This window comes from Sinocyclocheilus grahami, unplaced genomic scaffold, assembly GCF_001515645.1.
Source record: "Sinocyclocheilus grahami isolate Dianchi unplaced genomic scaffold, SAMN03320097.WGS_v1.1 scaffold111.1, whole genome shotgun sequence".
Taxonomy (NCBI): Eukaryota; Metazoa; Chordata; class Actinopteri; order Cypriniformes; family Cyprinidae; genus Sinocyclocheilus; species Sinocyclocheilus grahami.
The window spans coordinates 150,999-168,143 of NW_015505290.1; the positions used below are offsets into that span (position 1 = coordinate 150,999).

A 17,145-nucleotide genomic window follows, 5' to 3' on the forward strand; every position below is an offset into this window, starting at 1 on the left:
AAATACATTTTAATGGGCATAATTAAGTGTGAAAATAACCGAAGGATATACAGTCAAACCAAAAATTATTCAGAGACCAGATATAATTTTTTATATTTTTTTACTAGTGGGTGCAGGACACTATAGTTCATTTATGTAAGTGAGGTTAGCAAAATAAAGTGAACTGTGACATATCATACCCAAAATTTCTTCATACAGTGGACTACCAGTAAAATGTATACAAATATGGGTCCAAAAATTATTCAGACCGAGTCTGGAAGAACATTGAAGTTGAGGTTTGCATGAAGCTGGGTGACAGCATGCCCAGGAGACTACAGGCTGTAATTGAGGCTAAGGGTTGCCCGACTAAGTATTGATAGTTGTGCAAATACTGTCATACTAACAGCTGTCTAATTTTTGGTTGATTGTAATCCATTACATACCTTTCTATCAAAGTTATCTAACATTATCAAGATGAATTTGTTCTGACTCAGTTTAACTCTGAGTTCTTGTTATATTTTATTACTATTTTCTAAACTATAGAGAATAAACTGTGATAATGTGAGAAATGTTGAAGGTGTCTGAATAAATTTTGGTTTGACTGTATCTATTTGATAAATAAAGTTAACCAACTAACAATATACATACTCTTTTGGTTTCTGTACCCAATAATAAAAAAATGTACAAATGCAATACAAATATTGGTATCGGTACTCGGTATCGGGAAGTACCAAAAATAAAAGTATCGGTATCGGGTGAGTACTGGAAAAAAGTGGTATCGGTGCATCCCTAAAAATAACAGTTACAGTGAGGCACTTACAATGGAAGTGAATGAGGAAGATTATTATTTTTTAATTGTATAAAATCATTTACATTGATTTTCCTTTTAAAACGTGTTCATTATTTGAGCTGTAAAGTTGTTTAAATCATCATTTGTACAGATGTTTTAAGGTTTATGGCATTTCCATGATGAAAAAGTATATAATTACTTATAACTTTACACAGAAAAGGCTAGAAATTGTTTTCCCCCCCACTAAAATCATGTAAATACACATATTAATGTCTTGTGGCTATACTGTTGAAACCCACTGAATTGTCCCCATTCACAAGTGGAAATATAGGTGTAAATGGGGTCCAGCACTTTTTGTGATCTTATTCATATTTGTAATCAGAAAAACATGTAACCACCTTGCATGTGTAGCATAAACACTAGGGGTGAACAGTACAGTTCTCTGAAAAAAAATTTAACCGTACTGTTCTCCCTCCATGGTTCGGCACGGACCGTGGTTCAACTTAAATCTGACAACGCATCTGTTTTATGGCTTGTTAAAAATAACAACATGTAAAACAGAGTTTGGCTAATGTATGTTTCTGTCGACGGATACATATTCTGGCTTCCCAATACATTACAACAATAGTGATGAACCAAAAAAAAAAAAAAAGAACATGTGGACAAACCATGCAGTCACTCTTTGTAAACTTTGTTCAATGCGTTGTTCTATGCTCGAATATAACCAGTCATTTATGCCGTCATCACCCGGGTGTTGAGACCTGAACAGCAAACGTTGCTATCTGTTTAAACTAAACTCATTTAAGCTCTGCCAGTTTCAAAATTCAAGAGCCAGAAGACGTGAATGAGAACTCGCGCGCACAGTGAGAAGATTTGTGTGTGCACTCATCCGAAGTGCCAAACCCACGTCTCAGAGAGCACGCAAATGCCCGTCTTGGTGAGTTTCCTATAGCAGACATAGTCGGTTGAACATACAGTATCAGTGTACTAGATCCGTGCATTGTCTTAAAGTTTTTAATGTTAATCAAACAACAAAAGACAAGGAAATCACTCACTGCTCTTGACTGAATAGTTTTCTAACTTTAATAAGGATTAATCTTTAATTTATACATTCAAAAATGCAATGTTATTTTACACTTGATTACTTTATTCAATTTCTGTACCTAAAAACTAATGTTAGACCTACCTAAAAACCTGAAAAGCACTGTTTATTTTATTTGTATCTTTGCTATATTGTATTTATTTGTGCTGTTGTTTGTAGTTAGATTATTTGTTCTTATTTTCTTTATTTTTACTTGACAGTATAGTCCTTTTTTCCCTAAACATAGCATATAGCGAAACTGTTCCGAAACGGTGACTCTAAAACTGTGATACAAACTGAACCATTTGTAATTTGAACCGTTACACACAGAATTAACACTAATGTGTCCTGGGCCACAGAGAAAGACCCCATATTCCACTAACATGCAATCATCCATGGTTTTAAACTTAGCCACTATGTACTGCTTTAAAAGCAAGCAACTGTCTGATCTAAAAATATTTGCAAAAGTCCATATATATATATATATATATACACATGCACAAAACTTCTTCAGTAAAGAAGTAAGCCTACAATCTTCAGTAAGCCTAACATCAGCATGTAGCGACAGATCATATGAAGCAGGAACATCTGAAGTTGAGTTAATACAGCTGCTTGACTAAAATAACATTTTTTTTAAACATTCCACTTAAAATGTCATTTGTGATATTTGTGGTGAGAGGTTAAAATTCAAGCATATGTGGAAGCGACGTTGCAATGTCTATTTTTGTGGATTTGTGAAATAAGCACCTCTCCAGTTTTTTCAAGTCCAAAATTGACCATAAATGCACATCCCGACTTTGTGAAGCTACGCTAGACACACAGGAACCCAGTGATACAACAACCACGGAAGCAAAATATCATATACTTATTATTGAAGTAATTCAGCCCACACACATACATGGGCATAAATCAAGCTTCCTCTCACACATGCACAGACTCTGTGCAACATGCAATACGCATCTGTTGCATTTGTCATCTGTGGCCCCCATGAAACAATGCATAAACTCTACACATGCACTGTCCCTCTCCGCTGAAGATTGAATATTATTCTTCATCCAAATATGGGATTTACAAAAACACATATTTTCGAAATCCATTAGTCGTGGGTTATCTGATGGGAACACTCAACCCCTTGGCAGACATTCAACAAACATGTCACACCACAGGGATATGTCAAATAAAACAACTGTTAAAGCACCAATGCTATATACAGTAAAACCTTACTACTAATTGTTTGGTCGCTAGTTGGACAACTTCTCGAACATCCAGCCCATTCCTAATCCAAATATTCTCCATGTTTGAAAGAGATGCATTTCAGATCTTCTAAGACTGAGAAAGTCTGGAAAGCTTTGTCGTAATCATTTTAAAATGAACAGAACTGAGTCAGACAGAGATTTTGTTCGCTCAATATCATGGAATTATACAACAAAACAAAAACAAAAAAAGGGGATTATGCTGTACTTCAACACCTTCCCAAACAAAAACTGACTCTGAAATCTCTTAAAACTGACTGATAGATTTCAGAACAGCATAAAGCAAATTACCCACTACTGCATTTGGTCAAACATTGTTAAAATGCAACTCGTATTTACATTTTTAATGCTGTAAAGGCTACATATATGGAAAAAAATTAGATTTGTTGACACCAGCAAAGTTCCCTTGAACTGAAACACCTCTGATTTGTTTAGCAGAACGCTACCTTAACCCCACCTCTTTAAACACACACACAGGGGACAGGTTTGTGCACAGCTTTAAATGTCACCAAAGATCTCCTATGAAGGGGTGAGAATGTAAAACAGAAACAAGAGAAAACAGAGACAGATACTGAAGATGTGCATGGATTTCATCTTGGCAACCAAGTGACCTTGCCATGGATCACCAAACAATAAAGGGCACAGTGAGAAGATTTGTGTGTGCACTCATCCGAAGTGCCAAACCCACGTCTCAGAGAGCACGCAAATGCCCGTCTTGGTGAGTTTCCTATAGCAGACATAGTCGGTTGAACATACAGTATCAGTGTACTAGATCCGTGCATTGTCTTAAAGTTTTTAATGTTAATCAAACAACAAAAGACAAGGAAATCACTCACTGCTCTTGACTGAATAGTTTTCTAACTTTAATAAGGATTAATCTTTAATTTATACATTCAAAAATGCAATGTTATTTTACACTTGATTACTTTATTCAATTTCTGTACCTAAAAACTAATGTTAGACCTACCTAAAAACCTGAAAAGCACTGTTTATTTTATTTGTATCTTTGCTATATTGTATTTATTTGTGCTGTTGTTTGTAGTTAGATTATTTGTTCTTATTTTCTTTATTTTTACTTGACAGTATAGTCCTTTTTTCCCTAAACATAGCATATAGCGAAACTGTTCCGAAACGGTGACTCTAAAACTGTGATACAAACTGAACCATTTGTAATTTGAACCGTTACACACAGAATTAACACTAATGTGTCCTGGGCCACAGAGAAAGACCCCATATTCCACTAACATGCAATCATCCATGGTTTTAAACTTAGCCACTATGTACTGCTTTAAAAGCAAGCAACTGTCTGATCTAAAAATATTTGCAAAAGTCCATATATATATATATATATATACACATGCACAAAACTTCTTCAGTAAAGAAGTAAGCCTACAATCTTCAGTAAGCCTAACATCAGCATGTAGCGACAGATCATATGAAGCAGGAACATCTGAAGTTGAGTTAATACAGCTGCTTGACTAAAATAACATTTTTTTTAAACATTCCACTTAAAATGTCATTTGTGATATTTGTGGTGAGAGGTTAAAATTCAAGCATATGTGGAAGCGACGTTGCAATGTCTATTTTTGTGGATTTGTGAAATAAGCACCTCTCCAGTTTTTTCAAGTCCAAAATTGACCATAAATGCACATCCCGACTTTGTGAAGCTACGCTAGACACACAGGAACCCAGTGATACAACAACCACGGAAGCAAAATATCATATACTTATTATTGAAGTAATTCAGCCCACACACATACATGGGCATAAATCAAGCTTCCTCTCACACATGCACAGACTCTGTGCAACATGCAATACGCATCTGTTGCATTTGTCATCTGTGGCCCCCATGAAACAATGCATAAACTCTACACATGCACTGTCCCTCTCCGCTGAAGATTGAATATTATTCTTCATCCAAATATGGGATTTACAAAAACACATATTTTCGAAATCCATTAGTCGTGGGTTATCTGATGGGAACACTCAACCCCTTGGCAGACATTCAACAAACATGTCACACCACAGGGATATGTCAAATAAAACAACTGTTAAAGCACCAATGCTATATACAGTAAAACCTTACTACTAATTGTTTGGTCGCTAGTTGGACAACTTCTCGAACATCCAGCCCATTCCTAATCCAAATATTCTCCATGTTTGAAAGAGATGCATTTCAGATCTTCTAAGACTGAGAAAGTCTGGAAAGCTTTGTCGTAATCATTTTAAAATGAACAGAACTGAGTCAGACAGAGATTTTGTTCGCTCAATATCATGGAATTATACAACAAAACAAAAACAAAAAAAGGGGATTATGCTGTACTTCAACACCTTCCCAAACAAAAACTGACTCTGAAATCTCTTAAAACTGACTGATAGATTTCAGAACAGCATAAAGCAAATTACCCACTACTGCATTTGGTCAAACATTGTTAAAATGCAACTCGTATTTACATTTTTAATGCTGTAAAGGCTACATATATGGAAAAAAATTAGATTTGTTGACACCAGCAAAGTTCCCTTGAACTGAAACACCTCTGATTTGTTTAGCAGAACGCTACCTTAACCCCACCTCTTTAAACACACACACAGGGGACAGGTTTGTGCACAGCTTTAAATGTCACCAAAGATCTCCTATGAAGGGGTGAGAATGTAAAACAGAAACAAGAGAAAACAGAGACAGATACTGAAGATGTGCATGGATTTCATCTTGGCAACCAAGTGACCTTGCCATGGATCACCAAACAATAAAGGTACAACAGGTGCTAAAGATGAACAAATAGATGGGATACTGCTCAAATATTTACACACACAGAGCCCAGACACCTCACTAGATGTCACATTCTTTCATTACCACAGCACCAAAGTGCCATGTGATCACATAGAATGATATAACGATAGAACAATAGATAGATAGATAGAACAACAGATAGAACAATAGATAGAACGAGATAGATAGATAGATAGATAGATAGATAGATAGATAGATAGATAGATAGATAGATAGATAGATAGATAGATAGATAGATAGATATATTCTCTCTCAGAAAAAAAAGATGAGGGATACAAGAAAGAGAAATAGTTGTGAGCTCTTTAACAATGACCTCATCTAGTGCAGTGGAAATTTCCTGGTAGGCATGGTGACAGCAGCAGCAGAACTGAGAACATTCAGCAAGATGAGGGAGACTGAGAGAAAAGGACCCCAACTAACTGACACACAGCATCACAGTGAAGATCATTCTCCTTTAACTCGTCCCTCTCTCTCTCTCTCTCTCTCTCTCTCTCTCACAACCACACACACACACACACACACACACACACACTCACAGCAGATGAAAACACAACTTCATACATCTCTGTGGTGTCACAGGGAGCACATAACAGAGATATACTTGTGTTGTTCTGGCCAGGTTTAAGATACACTAGGCTGCAGTGTTCAGTGGAGCAGGTAGAGGGTGCTGTGGAAAGTGAGAGCGAAGAAGAGTGAGAAAGAAATGTATGTGGGTCACTCTCTGCACTAGTGATGTTTTTAGCTGCCTTAAAATACTGCACCGTCCCCACAGAGCTCTGACCCTTTACCACACACACACTACACCTTACACACAGATATCTCTTACACACTCACCATGGCACATCTTTATGGCACAGCCTCACTCTTTCGGGTAAAGGAGGGGTGCACATGTGTTGTGTGGGTTGTGCAGCAAAGAGAGAATGGATCTTGTCTAAATATGATTTTTGTGTAGATGAAATGGGCAGAATGTGAACTGGCCAGTCGCCAGAGTCTCAGCGACAGCCGTTTTCTCACAGCGCTCTAAAAATAAAAACTCCTTTATTTCAGATCTCACCAATCAGACATATCTTGCTTGAAAGTGGTGTAATGTAACAAAGTAATAATCCTTCGTTAGAGTACTTAAGTATTTTTTGGGGAGAATCTGTGCTTGACTTGACATTTTTATATTTGTCAACTTTCACTTTTACGCCACTACATTTCATAATGAAAATGTATAATTTTACATTTCTCCAAAGCATATTCGTTACTTACTACAAAATAAAGCCAAAAGAACACAGACTGTAAGAAAGCAGGTTTGACGAATCAGTGGTCTGATGCTTTCAAGTTAAGGTCCTTGCACACCGAGTCTGAAATTTTCAAATGCATTTTTTCATATTCGTCATCCTAAAAATTCGTCATGCACAGAAAACCTTGTACACTGAAGGTCCTTGCACACCGAAATTCTTGTCCGAAACATTTGTCCATCATAAAAAAATCTGGATCGAGTTCAATTTTCTGCATTTTTCGCATCCGTTTCTGTGTGTGACAAATTTTTAGGACGACAAATATGAAAAAACGCATACGAAAATCGTCCGTGGTTGTACAAGCACTTGTTTGCACATAAGTCTAATGGTCCTTGCACACTGAGTCTGAAATTTTCATTTGTGTTTTTTTGTATTCATCATCCTAAAAATTCATCACACACAGAAACCTTGCACACTGAAGGTCCTTGGACGAAATTCTTGTCTGAAACTTTCGTCTGTCATAAAAAAAAATCAGGATCGGGTTAAATTTTCTGTATTTTTCTCATCCGTTTCTGTGTATGACGAATTTCTTAGGATGACGAATACGAAAAAATGCATACAAAAATTTTGGACCCTGTGTGCAAGGACCTCTAGACTCCCAAAAAACACCTTTGCTCGTGTGCAAACAAGTGCTCGTACAACCACGGATGATTTCATTTCAGTCATGGGCGTCGCTAGGCCACTTTTAGGGGGGCAATAGCAAATTTGGCGATTAGCTCCATAAACTGTACACGAATTCGTGATCGCCTCAGTCCCCTTTAAATTTCATTTGAAAACAGTGGCAGACTTCAATCGGCTCCTCCCCGTCTTTCTGCTCATTCTTTTTCAATCAGCAGACAGCAGCGGCGCAGAGCGAGAAACAGAGGACAAGGTGTGTGTTTAACGATAGATTGTTGTAATATCTGCATCTGTGCAGTTTTGTTCTTTGTCATAAATACAGAGCCCCCCTAAAACGAAAATCCTAGAATCGGCCCTGACTCAAGTCAAGGCTGGGGTGTGCGATATACAGTATATAGTCTGCGATATTAAAAGGTCCTTGCACACTGTGTGTGACTAACTTTTAGGATGACGAATACGGAAAAACGCATATGAAAATTTCTGAGTCAAGTCTTCGGATCAACTTGTCAGACACCATTCTGGATTTTGGTGTCCGCTTGTATGGTGGCTCTGAATTGTCAAAACACCTCTCAAAATGCTTGCTACGAATGCAAAAACCGCAAAAAATGTACCCTGATCCAAATTTTTTTATGATGGACAAAAGTTTTGAAGGCAGTGTGTAAACGTGATTGACACGACGTGAGGTTGTATTTATTTTTTATCGTACAAAACTTTTGGATGAGAATTTCTGGCTCAGTGTGCAAGCATCTTAAGTGTTGTTTTAACGATGTGCGATCTGAAATTATCGAGTATATCACAAAATCCAAACAAAAACACAGAGAGTGCACGCATACACTACATGATTTAATTTATTAAAACACATTTAGGATCATCAAAATTCAAGGCATTCTAAATTGTAGGCAGCAAAAATGCCACTGTGTGTCTTTTATATTTATATAATTTAATATAGTTAATCTATATCACACGAAGAGTGCCCTTTTTTCCCTCCAGATATCCGCATGATAACAAATGTAGACAAAATATTGCCTGTTTTTGCCCAATTTTGCCAGCGAAAATCGTTCCAAACAAAGATCACAGCACTGTTTTGAGTCTCTGAGCAACACACAGGACGGTGTTTCCTTAATCAGCTTTTTGAATGAATCGGTTGAATGAATGATTCAGTGACTCACTCATTAACACAGTCAAATACTGTTCCTGAATTAATCAGCCGTTTGAATGAATCGGTTGAATCTCAATGACTCAGTGACTTGCTGCCACCTACTGGCGGTTTTAATTTCACATTTCAACTATTTTTTCATGTTTTAAATCATTTCAAATATCATTATTTAACATTTTATGTTTAAAAACGAAGCATTATTTATACATTTTGTAACTGCAGGTTAAATGCATCCATGTCCTCTCTGAGTTACATTAAACTGTGTAAATGAATCTAAATGCCACTTCAGATGCAGATTCCAAAAATGTTTTCTTATGTTGGAATGAAGTGCCTCTTATGCTTACCCAAAGATACAAAATGGAAGAAAGAGTTAAAACAGAATACAATCTTGTTGCTCTAACCGTGTATAAAAATGTTTAATACTTATTTGCTCCTTTTCCATTTTGCATTTACTAGTACTTTAAACTTTCAATGCTTAAGTATGTTTAATAAAAACAAAAATATTTTCACACTTAAAACAATAAATATAACATACTTACAAACTTTTACTCAAGTAATATGCTAAACGGCGACTTCAACGTCTACCAAAGTCATTTTCTGGTAAGATAACAGATATCTTACCAGAAAATGACTTTGGTAGAAGTTGTAGTCACCGTGGATGAAGTCACAGTGGTCACTTCATCCAGCACTGCTGCTTGATACAATCCCATTCATACACATATATACACACTATGTATACTCATATGCATATAAACACACATAGTCCCTTCTTTAGTCACAATGCCCTTTTTTTGCCAAGCTTGCTCTGGTGCAAACTCTACAGTGGATTATTATAAATATTTTTATTCATTTAATAGTATTTTATTGTATATTAATTTATGTATTTTAGTTAGGTATTTTAATTATGACATAATATGACATTTTGTACTTTAAAAATGCATTTGTTAAAAAAGGTTACATATTTGCTGTCATTTAAATTAAACTAATAAAATAGATTTTTAAAGCATATGGAAATTATGCATAAAATATCCATAAACACACTCACATATATTCTGGATGATTGACTAGCCGATTACTGTGTATTTGTTTTATTAATTATTATTTATTTCTTACATTTTTTAGTCATTGTGCTTTAACTAGCAGGTACTTGGACATTCACAGTAAAAACTCTTTCGGAAACACTGTATTTTTAAACTCATCTGCTTTAAAGTGCCGCCACTACAGGCATACAGAACACATTAAGATGGATGTCTCTTGTCGTTGCGTCACACTTCACACAGTCCCACTACAAGTGTTGCATTTTTAAGTCGGCATGTCAAGTTAAAAATAGTCCATCCTTTACGCATCTTGAGACTCTTGCATTCTGTTCCATGCTATTGCGCTCCATCTAGCTGTTTTTGCAAGAACGCTTCTTACATAAATGCACCTTAAAGAACACGTCCAGTCAGGGTCAGGTAAGAACAAACCCAACCTAATTATACAGGTTTTTGATTAGTCGGCTACTTGTTCAAGCAATAGAATACAAGAAAAAAAAATTGCAGATGTGAAAAGTGTTACCAGATTTCTGGATCATTATGAATAATAAATAATGGCGTGAAGTTCCTTCTTAATTAACAATGTTTTTGATAACAGCTTCCTTTCAGCTTGACCAGTAACTTTGGGGCTGAGATACATGTGCTAGACCGGCTGTAGCACAAGAGAGCTCTTCGAATCTGTGATCATCGAATCAGAGCTTCATATCACTAACCGTGGAAGGGAGCAACAGATACGTAAGTGGATAGTTAACAAAGAGTTTTGTCGCATAGTGAATGCACCTTCTTCTCTGCAGGTTGGCTGCATAGTTACTGTGCTACCACAGTAGCTGTGCATTTTACCATCTCCAAGGATACCATATCCATGACAACCTCAACCCATCAAAAGATTCCGTTCATAGCCCATAAACAGAGGGGTGTATGTATCAAATGAAGGAAACCATGCTTGTGTAACTCTAACCTGCCTGCAAAATCCTGGTTCTTGGAGTAAAAATCCAGTTCAGAAATAATTTTTAATACAAATATAAACATTTAAACTGACAGACATACCGTGAGCTCTGAACCAAGAACAACAATGTGTTTAATTACTGAATTCCCACAAAAACAAACAAAAAAAAAAACACATTACCATAATACTGGATCTAGCTTCACCAATGAGAGAAGTCACTGTTACCATGGAAATGATAATCGCAGTAAAATTAAATATTAAGCATTAACCATTAAGCATTGCAAATTACACAATCAAGTCAATAAAAGCCCACTCCCATAAGGCATTGCAAATTACATAATTGTGTCAGTAAAAGCCCACTCCCATGAAGCATTGTAAATTACGTAACTGAGTCTTCCAAAAACTTATATATTAATACATACAAAAGATTATATACTATACATAATTTGGACCCACTTTATATTAAGTGGCCTTAACAACTATGTACTTACATTTAAATTAATAATTTGGTACAATGCACTTATTGTGTACATACATGTTTTTACATTGTACTTATATTTTAAAAATACCTGCATGTAATTACATCTGTAATTAATTTCTGTAATTACATTTATAATTACACTGTTGACCCATCCCTTACAACTTAACCCACCCTTAACCCTACCCATACCAATAAACCTGTCCTTAACCTTACCCGTATCCCACCTCAATAGCAGCAGAAGTGTTTTGCAATACAATATGAACACAATAAGTACATTGTACTTAATTTTTGATGTAAGTACATAGTAGTTAAGGCCACTTAATATAAAGTGGGGCTCAACTTACTAACATTTGCACCATTTACTGGTATTTGCGCCATTATTTAAAGCCCCAAAAAAGCACATCTTAAAGCAGGCTGTAATTTGCGCTGCTCTTGGTAGATTGCGCTGGTCATTATGGAAATGATCTGTCTGCGTCTGTGTTCTTTAATGTGTGCATTGTCAGTAAATCACACGAAAAATGTTCCCCTCCCATCGGCGCTTTTATGAAATTGCGCTTTAATGCTAATTTGCCCTGTTTATTAAATCTGTCCCAAAGTCTTTCAAATCATATTGACTTCTTTCATGTTTGAATGACACATTTCCTTTATGCATAAAAATTGTGCTCACTGTAAACTTGTATGAAAAATTTCTCCATAAAATTTGTATTTTGTGCTTGATTTGGATTTGGTACAACATGAGAGTGTATAAACAATGACAGAAGTTATTCTTTTAAGTCTTCATTTTCATTCATTTGCCTGTTTTTGAAAACATTCATGCCCAAGGGACATCTTCGGATAGATTAATGATTGTGGCTCCCAGAATAGACAAGTCTTTGTTATAGTACACAGAGGATTTAAGCTGTCAGCTACTCGTGGATGCTTTTTCTCCTCTTTTTTGCCTTCTTCTCGGGTGGAAAATAAGATAGGTGATGCTGTTCAGAGTAGTACTTGTTGTGGTGTGCCGCATCGGCTGGTTGGCCCGAGCTCACTGACTATAAAATAAATCATTTCACATTTGATTTGGTATTTATGAGCGTCACTTTTATTTATTTATTTATTTTGTATAGTGAATGCATCTTGTTTTCCCTCTCACACTCGTTGGCTCACTCTCTTTCTCTTTTGGAACAGATTTTATACTGTTTTCTATCTGTGCAACTAAACCTGTGCATCTGTGGAGTGAATTGTGGGTTCTCAATACACGTTTCATCTGCCACTCATTCAGTAAATCAAGTGCAGAACGTGCAACAAAAAAGCTCAAATCAGCAGCTCTTTTTGTAATTTACCAGCGAGAGCAATCTCCTGTTTTGTACAGGCTCCTGTAGAAATAGCCATGCTGAAGGGGAATAATTCATTTGTGCTATATCCCACCTCAATAGCAGCAGAAGTGTTTTGCAATACAATATGAACACAATAAGTACATTGTACTTAATTTTTGATGTAAGTACATAGTAGTTAAGGCCACTTAATATAAAGTGGGGCTCATAATTTTTTATATACTTTAATATTTTAAAATAAAAAGCATTTTTTAATTATTTATATTGTACAGATATTTTTGTATATGTCATTCTCAAATATTTTATAGGATGTGTAGTTCATTGCCTCATAAATTGTTTTTTTTTTAATTCCTTTAAAAAAAAAAAAGTTTGTAAAGTTGTAAGTGATTCACCAAAATAATGAATCTCAGAGCTGGTTGGCTCGATGGCTTTTTTTTATATACATACAGAGAAAACGAAAATACTTGCATAACGAATGAAGTCGCTATGTTCCCCCAAAAGCATGCTTTCATTCATGCATTAACAGGTTTTCATTGTGTTCTTCGCTGGGAAAGGACATAATGCAGCTTCATATTGCAGAGCTGATGTGTGGATGGGTTAGTGTTACTCAGGCTACAGCATGAATCTCTGAGAGGGCTGAGAACTTCTTCCACAGCCAAACATCCAGATTACCCACACACTCCATCATTCTGCATTCATTCAGGCTGAATGTACTGTACATTGAGCACTGAAGCACACAGGCTGTTCTTAGGCTTACAGAGTTCCAATCTCTCTGTTCTAGATTCAGCAATCTGCACTTCAAATTCAAAATCCAATGTAAGTTTTAAAATGCAATTGCATTTCACAAAAGTTAAGAGCGATTTAATCATTCAACCAACAGCAATCACTATCATCATTGTCATCATCACAATCATAACATCACGACTATCACCAACATCACGTCATAACCACAACATCATCAGCAGCAGAACCACTATCATCATGACCACCATCATCACTATCATGTAATCACCACTATCATTGCCGTCATTAGCATATGGTCACAGCATCACACTACCATCATCACATTACCACCACCATCACATAACCTCTATTACTCATCAAGACTGTCACTAACATTATTATGCTTACTATTTCCATCACATCATCACCACCATAACCATTATCAATCACTGTCAAAAGCAGTATCACCCATTACATCATCAAAACATAACTACCACCACAATCACCATTATCACTGTCACTGTCATAACCAGTACTATCCTCACTGCCATAATCACCACCACCACCATTTCTTTCACACCATTATCATCCTCACATTACAACCATAACCATTCCCACCACTACCATCACCATCATCATTACAATCACTGTTGCAACCAGTATTATCCTTACCATTAACACCACTGTCACAACCATAACCATCCTCACTGCTTCTAACATTGCCATAATCATAATCATCTCCACCACCATCATTACTCTCACATAACCATCACAACCATTTTTCCCTCACCATCACATTCCTCACATATCGCCATCACCATTATCATCAACGTCACAACGTCACCACCACATATCACCACAATCATGTAACATCCATCACAATTACAACCATAACTATCCCCTCCACTATCACCACCATCATCATTACCAGTCACTGCCAGTATTACCCTCATCATTACCATCATTGTCACAACCATCACCATCCTCACTGCTACTATCATTGTCATAATCATCACCACCATCATTACTATCACAAACCCATCTTTATCCTCAACACCATCCCGTCATCACCGTTATCATCAACATCACATTACCATCATCTTCTTCCTTTATTTATAAAGCATTATTTAACAGTCGGTTGGTCAAAGTGCTTTACATTTTTAGAGCCATATCCCCACCACTACCATCACCACCATTATCATCAAACGCTGTCCCAACCAGTATTATCCTCACCATTACATCACCGTCACAACCATCACCATCCTCACTGCTACTATAATCGCCACAATCACATCACATAACCATCACCATTACCTTCACAACCAATACCATCCTCACCATTATCATAACCACATTACCACCAGTATTACATAACATCCATCACAACCATAATCATCCTCACCACTCCGGTCATTGCCATTGCATTGTCTTAATTCCATAATGATCATCATCATTATCATCACTCTCAAATCATCATCATGCGTATTTCTGACTTGTGCTGTGAGGCAGAGTGTCTCTTACCAGGTTTGAGTTGGTTGCGTTGGAATCGTCCTCTGGGAAAGGGATGTAGACAGCTAAGGCCACACAGTTTGCAAAAATAGTCATCAAAATTATGATTTCAAACGGTCTGAGGAGTCAGTGTTAAAGAAAAGGACATCAGAGCTGGTGCATACACAAGCAAAAGAATACATACAGTACAGTACAGTACATGTTAACTCTCATCAATGCACAAGACAGTGTGTAAGAGCAAAGGAACACACATACAGTACAGTACATGTTAACAGTACAGTTCTCTCATCAGTGCACAAGACAGTGTAAGAGTTTTGATCCTCTCTGGATTTTTTTCTCTACTCAAATCTTTTTCTTTTCTTTCCTGTTAATAGCAAGGACAAGCTCTTCAAAAACCTGGCCTTCATCAAGACATCGATCTTCACCCCCCCTTCCATTTTCCTTCTCTCTCTTCCTCTCCACTACTCTCCTCCCTCTCTCTTTTCACTGGCCAAATTGTGTGTTTGGCTTTCAGTTCTGCTGGAAACACAATCAAACTGTGTCATCATTTGTTACAGGAATGGATGTCTCCAAGATGGGTGTCGAGTCGCATGGCACGTGTCCTGAGGAGAAACAGATGTGTTCTTGTTTTTCTGGATGTTTCTCTTGTATCTGCTGTCTGGGCCTTGAGTTATGGCTCTCTGGGGTTAGTTCAGAATTACAGAGCCATAGACCCTGTAACCCATTTAGATAAACATGCTTGTAGATCAGTAGTTCGGTTCCCTAAGGGAGTAAAAACAGACCATTGCAGGCAGACTCAAACTGAATTTTATCTTTAAAGGTCTTACAAGGTTATAAATAACACTTCTATATATGAAATCTGCTTGAGTGTGCATTAATGTGAATGTGTGTGACCAAATGTGTGTTTGTAGGAGGGGTCAACATGCGTGTGCATTTGTGTGTGGGAGGGGTGAATATTTCAGCCTGTTGAGAGGAGCTGTTGGCATAGCAACATTGCCAAAGACAGGAGAGATGGGCTCTGGAGTCTCTGGAGATACAGATCCAGTCAAGTGTGTGCAAGACTAAAGACACATATGGATAGAACCGGCAAAACAGGGACTTTCATAAAATATCCCACCAAAATTAATGAGGGAAAATATTTCTCTGTCTCCACAGTTCAGCCGTTCCCTCGTGCCGGTTTGTGAATTTATGGGGAAATCTTTGATGGTGTGATCAGTTCTTGGCTGAAGCTGTGAATGGGAGCGGGATCTCCTATTTCCTGATGAATGAAGCATTTTACTCAACCAATCAATCCTTATTAACATATTTTACTGGTCGGGGACCTATTGCTGTCTCTTGTGGGCAGAAAAGATTACATAAAACCATGAGAGAGGGGAAAAAGAGAGGAAGGGGAAAAGGACATGGAAACACACCGTTATACAGTCTCCTATAAAATGCATTTGAGGGGTGCCCTTGAATGACTCATCAAAGCTCAACTCGATTTAACCCTTAGTAGAATTAGATGTAAGAGGGATTCTGATGAGAACGATACTCTATTACACAAAACACAAGCAAAAGGTAGCACAGAAGCTGCATCTGAAGTGGCAAAAACCCCCACAAAAAAGTGCATTCACACCTTTAATGCAGCAAAGAGTGAATGACAGTCATGAGAATAACATATCACATGCTGAAGAGTTTTTTTCTTCTTTTATTGCGGGAGGCCTTTTATATTTTTGTATTGCTTCATGCACCATTGCATATTTAATTATAGCAATGCAAAGATGCCATAACACATCTGTCAAGCATGCTGTAATACTAACAAACAGATCATACAACAATTAATAACCGCACCTATTCAGAAGCACTGCTGCGAATCAAAGATGAAAATAAATCATTTATGGCCTGGATATCAATCATTTAAAGTCAGCTATGTCCTGTCTGAGGAGTTTATGAGCAGTCTGTAACTGTAACACTGATTAATTAACATTCACAAAAAACTGTATCCTCAGCTACCTGCAGAAACAATTGTCACAAACTCAATATGAGACTTTTTTGGATATGTCGCTCTGGGAGGAATGTGTCTGCCAAGAACGTAAATGTGTGAACTACAGATCAAAAAAATCAGTAACTCGGATGTGACGGCAATTTGAGGCCCTGCATCAGTGTACTGCCTCTCAGATTCATATGCGCTCTTTCTAATGAAATATGT

General features: G+C 36.9%; 1 protein-coding gene across 1 annotated transcript in view; it reads right to left on the reverse strand.

Annotated features, from left to right (window-relative positions):
- Positions 1-17,145, reverse strand: part of LOC107589041 (voltage-dependent L-type calcium channel subunit alpha-1C-like) — a 125,882-nt gene that overhangs the window by 74,243 nt on the left and 34,494 nt on the right. Inside the window, exon 3 of the mRNA XM_016277345.1 lies at positions 14,970-15,075. Coding sequence (XP_016132831.1) covers positions 14,970-15,075 — 106 coding nt within the window. The remainder of the gene's footprint in view (positions 1-14,969; positions 15,076-17,145) is intronic.